Genomic DNA, 8,411 nt, shown 5'->3' with positions numbered 1-8,411 from the left:
TTTTGACTTAATAATCTACACTTCTTGCAGCAAGTAGCCAGGTTGGGCTTTATGCCACATAGCTTCCAAGTGATTTAATGAATACCTTTATTATAAAAATAATAGCACATTATGTAGGATAGAAGTTTATAGTCTTTTAGTAGAAACAAGAAGAAACAGTTTTATCTCATACTGGGAAAGAACATGAAGGTCAGTCTGAACATCATAGAAGTATTTTTGTCAAGGTTGACTAATGACCAGGTGCAAGACTGTTGTGACTAACTGTGTAATAATTCAAGAACTGATCAAAGTGTCAATGCATGTACTGTGTAATTTTAAGTATAAAAAATAAAGACTTGCTGATCTGAGCAGGCAGAAAGAAGCAGAAGGAAGAAGAAAGGAGAAGGAAGCAGAAGGGGCAGGAGGAGGTAGAGGTAGAGCAGAGCTAGGAGAAGAAGAAGAGAGCAGGAGGGAGACGGCAGAGAACAGACAGCAGAGAGCAGAGGGCAGACAGCAAAGAGAACAGGAAGCAGAAGCAAGGGCAGAAGCTAGACAGCATAGCCGGACAGCAACAAGTTGAAAAGCCTCTCGATTGTATTCATTCATTTCTTCACCCGACGTTTCCGCGTATTCACTCATGTCCCACGCCCCCGCGGAGGGCAGGAACCCCCTGCAGCTTTGCTGGATAAAGGATTCTTGGTTGGCAATTTTTTTTCTCTCAAGGTTTTATATATGTCTCCCCATTGCCTTCTCGCTTGCATGGTTTCTGCTGAGAGATCCGAGCTTAATCTGACTTGCTTGCCTTTGTTATGTGACACTTCTGTTTTCCCTGGCTGCTTTCAGAAGTGTCTCCTTATCTTTGAGTTTGGAGAGCTTGACTATGATATGTCTTGGTGATTTTCTTTTGGGGTCTACCCTTCCTGGAGTTCACTGAGCTTCTTGAATGTTTATCTTTTCACTTTTCAGGACGTTAGAGAAATGTACTTCAGGAAGTTCTTCAACTATTTCCTCTGTGGACTTGTGTGATTCTTCTTGTTCTGGAATGCCGATAATTCTTAAGTTATTCCTCTTCATTTTGTCCAACACCTTCCTCAGAATTTTTTATCCTTTTATGTGTCTGTTCTTCTATCTTAGTGGTATTGAGAGATTTGTCTTCCAGCTCACTGGTTCTGCCTTCCATCTCTTCTATTCTACTCCTCTCTCCTTTCAGAGTATTCTCTAATTCTGTTATTTTGTTATTGATCGTTTGGACCTCTTTCTGTAGGTTCTGAATTGTTTCCAATGCTGTATCTATCTTATTTGATTGGTTCCTGTAGCACTTTCCTAACTTCTTCCTTATTTTTCTCAACTCCATTGTAGAGTGTTTTGAAACATTTTATAATAATTTTTCTGAATTCTTTCTCAGGCATTTCCAAGGCCTGCCCTCCTTCCAGAATGGAGTCCAGGTCTACTTCTAGGTCATTTGTCTCAGACATTTTATCTTGTTTCTGGACATGTGCTGATATGGTCATCTGCTTTTGCTTCTTGGACATGCTTAATGTTTATCTGTGGCCTTAATACTTGAGTACGTGTCTTGGTAATTTTTTATGTTTTCTGATTGCTTCCAGGAAGATGTGATCAGGATGTGGGCTTCCCTTTTCACTCTGCTTATTGCTTAACTCAGAGTAACTTTCACAGGTGTTGTCTGTTTCCCTGGTATATGGCAGCTGGTATTGGTTCTAGCCTGGGTTTTGGTGTTTTATAGAGTGTGATTGTAGCTTGGCTATATGGCAGCAGTTGCTGACTCTTCTTGTGTAGTATAGGCAGACAGAGTCCTCCAAAGGCAGAAGGGGGGCATATAACAGCAAAATAACACCAGTGGGGGGAAAATGAGAGAGAAATAAAATAAAATAAAAAAAGCAGCACCCACAAAAACCAGACTGAATACTGCAGTCTCTAATCACAGAAAAGGGAGAGGAGGGAGAGAAGAAAAAGAAGGGGGAAAAAAGTCTGTAGCTTAATATGAGTATGGCTTTAATGTCCTAAATTCCTGTCTTCAAAGCTGCCTGAGAGATTCCAAGTTGCCAGTGTTGGTTGTTATGCTGTGTCTCAGGCTCCAATCCAACCTTTGTCTCTCTTTCTCTCCCTTCAGCCCTCTCCTACTCTTTCCTGTGATAAAAAACAGAACAAAAGGAAACAGATAATAAAAGTTCAGGGCCTCCACTTGGGCTGAGTATCTGTGTGCATGTGTGGCAGAAGAACCCACCAGCAGTGAGGGTGGGGGATGGCCACTTGGCTTAGGCTCTCCCTCTATTCACCAGAATGGAGGTGGGCAAACAGTGAGCATGACAATTACCATCTACCAAAGAAAAAAACAAAATCAGAACAAAGCAAGCCTGACAAAGTATATTGTCCACCTTTGTCCCAAGGTTCCCTTGGAGTTTTTCCGTGGTGTTTCTGCTCCCCCTGTTGCGTCTTGCTGCTTGGTCTCGCCCAGGATGTCAGCTCGGGCCTCCGAGCCTGGCCCAGCAGATTCAAAAGCATGCGATTTTTTACTTCAGCTCCAAACTTCACAAGCTATGAGCCTTCAAACCTTTAAAATATTCCTATCTCTGTGGTTCTGAGTTTTGGAGCTCTGCCCTGGATCTGCTTTGCCTGGTACTCTGTGTTATTGCTGACGGTGACCTTCACTGCACCTCCATCCTCAGGGCTTTCTTACTGTTGAGTGGCCCAGGGCCAGAACACCCTGAGTATGGGGTGGAGACCAGGGAGGGCCAGACCTGGGGCCAGGATAGGACCAGCCAGCCAGCTGCCAGGCAGGGCCACACATACAGCTCCTCTTTCTTTCCACTTTCACAGTGGGGTGGGGGGCTAGAGAGTGGGAGGGGGTCAGTGTCAAGAAGCAATGCAAAGTCTACCTTGGTGAATGGGGGACTCCAAGTCTCAGGGGTCCCAAATCCAATCCTCTACAAGACTCCTGCTTTTGCCCCCAGGAATCAAGCCTCCTTTCCCTGCCCCCTGTCTTCTGGGACCTCCAGAGGCCAGAGCGGGGTGGGGAGGGGGTTCATGGGGGAGGGCCAGTGTGGCTCTCAGCCTCAGAGATAGTGGCTAGGGCAGGCAGATGCCACTGGACTGGCGATACACACTGACGCAGGAATAACACAGAGTCTCCCCTGGTTTAATCTCCAGCCCCCACCGTAGGTGCCCCCAATAGACATTGGGTCAGGTGGCGGAGAGACGGGAGGCACCTTTCTGTCTGCTGGTCTCTCTAGTTGTAGGCACTGTGTCCTGGGATTTGGGGTAGACAGCAGCAACACCCCTGGCCTCCTAGGTGGTGCTATGCGGCCTTCTCCAGTGGCCAGGGCTCTGTTGCAGGGAGGACAATGGGTCTCCATGGTGGGTGGGTGACTGCAGCCTCAGAAGAGAACATCGCTATGCTGTCCTGTGATGCCCACACTCCTCTCCCCACACTCTCCCCCAGAGGTGGTGCCTACTGCCTCTCCTGACACTTCTCTTCCTGGGAGAAAAGGCTGAGTCTGAGACTGAGGTGCTGGAGACTGTCCACTGCACTCCGAGAGGCCACAGCCCCTCCGTCCATATTGCGTATCCCTCAGGGGCTCAGGGGCTGCCACACTGACCCTCACACTTTCCAGGTCTCTCCCAGCCCCTTGAGTCCTCCCAGCCCTGGACTTTGTGGATGTGGGAGGGGCAGGGGAAGGTCGGTGTGACCAAACCCAATTCAGTCTGTCCTTTGAGCTGAGACACTGTGTCTGGGGAGTGCTGGTGACAGTTGGCCATACCTGCATGCCCTTCCCCAACTTTCAACATCCTTCCCTTTCAAGAATCTCCCTTGGGTACAACTCCCAAAGAAACTAAGACCCAGGCCCAAAGCTGGGAATCCCTGATAGCTGTTCGGGGCCAGGAGCTATGGAGATGTTTCCATGGCCAGCTCAGAGGGCTTGGAGGGAGGCCACCCCTCTCCAGTTCAGTGAAATTGAGCTGCCGCGGCAGGCACAAACTAACACATGTTCATTTTGCAAAGAGTCCTTTTGGGCAGTGCTGGTCCACAGTTGGGACACTGGGCTCCAGTGACAGGATGGGAAGGAGGGAGTATAGCCCTAGATCTGGTCCCCACCCAGCTTTTAGTATTGCCCAATGGCCCTTGTTTTCAGACAGGGGGCCCCTGGTGGTTGGCTCCACTAACTCTCCCTTGTATGTCTGTCTACCAGTGAGCAGCCTCCTCCCCGAGGCCCACATAGTCGGAGGTACAGCTGCCTCACCCATGCAATGGCCCTGGCAGGTCAGCTTCCGGGAGGATGGAGAGCATGTCTGTGGAGGCAGCCTCCTCAGCTCCCAGTGGTTGCTGACCGCTGCCCACTGTGTGTCCAGGTGAGCCCCTCCCTGCTGATAGCCACAGCCAGGACCCCAGGACCCCCAACTGCAGGCTTGGCTAGCCCTTATTCATCTATGCTGCCCCAAGGGGAGGGCATGGCCTGTCCACTCTGGCCCTGCCAGCATGACTTTCCACCTTCAGAAGCCGGGTACTCTCTGCATGGAGCTGGGGTTTCAGGGGGCTGAATGTCCCTGTCACCCACACAGTCCTTTGTCCCCTGCTTCCTCCTCAGCTTCCAGAAGCTGCAGGATCTGAGTGTCCAGCTGGGTGAGACTGTACTCCACCCCCACCCCCAGGCTCTGTCTTGGTGCCTGTGGCCCAAGTCATCTGGCACCCCTACTATAACGGGGATGCCCTCCAGAGCAGGGACGTTGCCCAGCTAAAGTTGGCGTGCCCCATACTCTTCTCTCATTCAGTCCAGCCTGTGTCTCTGGCCATGTCCAGCAGACACATCCCGGAAGGCACCTTCTGCTGGGTGGGTGGCTGGCTGGAGTGACATCAGGCAGAACGGTGAGGAGTGAGGGGCTAGAGCTGGGCAGGCCATTCTGTTCCCAGGATGACTCACTTCAGGAAGCCTGGATGGCAGTGAGAGGGCTAGCCTCACCTCAGCCCCAGGGCACATCTTGGGGAACCGGTCTCATCACTGCCCCCACCTTCAACCCAAGACCACTGCGGAGGACCCCAAGCCTTACCAGGCCCCGCTGACCACCACTGTGCCCACAGTGGCTCTGCCCAACCCCGACCTGCTGCAGGAGGTGGACGTGTGCATCATTGACCAGAAGAGCTGCCAACAGCTCTATGACTCAGAGCCCATCACCTCAGAGATGCTGTATGCCAGCTACTTCAAAGGCGAGAAGGGCTTCTGTGAGGTCAGTCCCTACACAGTGGCCACTCAGACTCACTGTGGGCCACCTAGAGTCTCAGCTTCCCCTACAGAGCATCAGAAACTGGGTGAAGGCTTAAACCATCAGAAACATTTCTCTCATCTTTTGAAAGCAGACGTCCAAATCCAGATGTTAGCAGGACCCATACTCCATCTGGAGGCTCTAGGTGCGCTGCCTGTCCTTCCTCTTTCAGCTTCCAGTGGTTCCCGACAGGCCTTGGCTCGTGTCTACTACACAACTCCATCATCACAGCTTCTCTGCGTCTCTTTACAACACTCGATGGGATGGTTGTTGTAGCTAAGTGCTGTCGACTCAGTTCTGACTCATAGCGACCCTGTCTAGGGTTTCTGAGGAGCAGCTAGTGGGTTTGAACTGCCATCCCTGTTTGCCATTCAGTTTAGTGCTGAGCCTACAGCACCCCACCAGGAGTCCAACAGAATCAGGGCCAGAGTGGCTGACAAATACACAAACGGGCACAAAGAGGCAGCTCGTCCCGGCACACGGACATTGTGTACTGCCAGCCTGTAAGGGGGGCATATGGAGCTGGAAAAAGCAGTTATCTTTTTGAATAAAAATTTCAGAAAGTGCCTGAGTCCCCATGCTGACATTTACTAGCTGTTACCTGGTGCTTTAAGCCTCAGAGTCCACAATGGTTCCAAACAAAAAGGAGGCCGACGAAGCTACTGTAAAGGGTTGCTGAGAGGAAGAGCAGTGCCAGTAGCCTGAACCTGAACCTCAGATCTGAACTCTGCTTGGGTCACCACACCTGGCTACCTGGGGGGTCCAAAGGACACGTGACCCGCATGTATCTTCCCCTGCCCCAACTCCAGCCAGAACTCATTCTTAGGCTTGTGTCTCACAGGGTGACTTTGGGGGCCCCTTAATCTGCCAGCTCAAGTACAGCCGCTGGGTACAGGTGGCACTAGTGAGCTTCAGCCGAGGCTGTGCGGAGCCTGGTCTCCCTGGGAGTGTATGCTCCTGTCTAAACCTATGGGCCCTGGATCCAGCACTATGGGCCGCTGCCCAGCAAGCCCCACCGAGGCTGACCCTCCCCTGTAGCCGGCACTGAGGCATCACCACAACTGGCCTGTGATGTGCTTCCCTCTGCCATCTGTATTTCAGAGTCCCTGCCCTACCACCCTGAAGGGGACCACAGGTGACCAGGAGAGACCAGGGATACCAGGTAGCCTGAAGAGAAGCCTGTGAAGGAAAGCTGAAGTTTGTCATGAAAAGAACTGGGGTGACAGGGTACCGGGGTGATCCCTGGGGCCCTGCTCACGAGGAGGGCACCACACAACCACCAGCTTTGCCAACAGCTCCTTCTGCTTGCCCATTCGGTCTTGGGGAGCTCCGGGAATGAATGCGCCCACAGCAGAGTCACAAAGCTGTGCACATAGGTTGGTCTGGGGGCAGGGTCGGGTACAGAGTTTGGCCCATGACCAAGTCTGAAGCTCGCCCTAGGTAGGGCCAGCAAGCTGATTTGGGGTCCTAATACCAATGAAAAGATGGAGGCCCTTGCTCAGAAAGCAGGAGACAGAACTTTCCATTCTACTGGGGTCTCTCGCTCTCTCTCTCTTCATGGTAATTTTGCTATTTAGTAAAGTCTCGGGGAGGCCTGGTGGTGGTGTCGGATAAGCACTGGATTGCTAACCTACAAGCTCAGAAACCAAAAGCCACCAGTAGCTTATAGGGAGAAAGATGAGGTTTTCTCCTTCTGTGAAGATTCACGGCCTCAGAAACCCTACACAGGGTTGCTGTGAGTCGGAATCAAGCCCACGGAAGTCAGTTTTGAGAGTTTTACTTACTCCTTCGACCCAAGGGCATGAGAATTCTAGTGGGGGGAGTGCAGACTCACCTTGAGCACGGCTGGGGGTGAGGGCGCACCCTCATGAGCTAGGATGAGACTTCAGGATACAACACAATTCAAGGATAAACGCAGGAAGACTGTAAGGCGGAGACAGCACAGCTGAACACTGGCCACAACCCTTGGAGCCCGCCCTGCCCACGGGACGCCCATTCTGGGATTCCCCGCCCCTCACAGCTAGCTTCACCAGGTGCTCAAAGGGTTCCTCAGTGAGTATCCTCCCGCCCCTGTCCAGCGCGTGGCTACCTACACCGCGTCCAGGTCCCCAAGTCTGAAACCCCCTAGGAGCCTCCCTTCTGCCTGTCTTGGCCCCAGGGACCGCATGCGCAGATGGATGTGGGCCGGGCCACGCCGGATTGGCTGTCGGGCTGGGGATCTGCGTGTATCGCGCTCCTTGGTTGGCTGCGGGGCCCGCGGTGGCACTCCGAACCCAGCTGGGCGGTGTTTCGGCCCCACGCTCCTGGAGGCCTGGGGAGAGGGCTGGGATTCTGGCTCTGGCTCTGCAAGTCCCGGGTTTCCTGTGGTTCTGCGGTGTGGGGGTGCAAGGACCGGACTCCGCGATCTCTTCCTTACCTTTCAGTCCTTCCCACCAGACACGGACTGAGATGACAAGGACCTTCCCAATCCTGGGTGGGGGGCTACAGGAGCTTGGTTCAGACAAGCTCAAAGGGACCTGAGGTGGGGACATGGAAGCTTCTCTGGTCTGTATCTCTCATCTCCTGCCCCTGCGTCCCCAACCTGTTCCAGGCAAAGCAAACCTCTCCCTTTCCTCAAAAAGTCCAGAGTCTTCTTTCAGATCTGTGGGCAATGTTGGATTACCCAATAATTAAGGTAGGCACAGGCTTCCTTGTGCTTACTTGCTAATCTGTAGTGATCAGTTTCATATTTTTCATCACATCAAAGGTACAGGTAGCATCTGTGTCTCCCAAGGCTACAGTGCCCCGGACAGAATCCAAGCTGCGTTTCAAATTTACCACCCCTGCTAAACGTGGACTGACGCACCAACCGGTAGGCTCTTCATCACAGCTTTGATTGTTCAATGTGAAACTTGATTTGTTCAGTTGTGCAATTGTTCACTACTGATTCGTAAGTAAGCACAAGTAGACCTGTACTTACCTGACTAATGGGGTCCTCCAGCCCTGCTGTGGGGAACTGGGCGTGGAGAAGCACTGGGGTCTGTCCCCGTCCCCACTGACCCCAAACAGTATTTTGGTGACGAGGTGTCCCCAGGCAACAGCCCCTAGACACATAGTTACTGATAGGAAATGGAAATGAAGTCAATTTGGGTGAGGAACATAGACTCCTTCTACTG

At 52.0% G+C, this 8,411-nt stretch overlaps 1 protein-coding gene across 1 annotated transcript in view; it reads left to right on the top strand.

The window, feature by feature from the left end:
• The window catches only part of LOC102832203 (tryptase-like), a 24,498-nt gene that overhangs the window by 5,246 nt on the left and 10,841 nt on the right, over positions 1 to 8,411 (top strand). Inside the window, exon 2 of the mRNA XM_006873931.1 lies at positions 4,188 to 4,347. Within this exon, the coding sequence (XP_006873993.1) occupies positions 4,188 to 4,347 (160 nt within the window). The remainder of the gene's footprint in view (positions 1 to 4,187; positions 4,348 to 8,411) is intronic.

The sequence above is a fragment of the Chrysochloris asiatica genome, unplaced genomic scaffold (genome assembly GCF_000296735.1).
Source record: "Chrysochloris asiatica unplaced genomic scaffold, ChrAsi1.0 scaffold00257, whole genome shotgun sequence".
Lineage (NCBI taxonomy): Eukaryota > Metazoa > Chordata > Mammalia > Afrosoricida > Chrysochloridae > Chrysochloris > Chrysochloris asiatica.
Note: the sequence above shows the minus strand (reverse complement) of the source record. Positions and strands in the feature narration are given on the sequence as shown.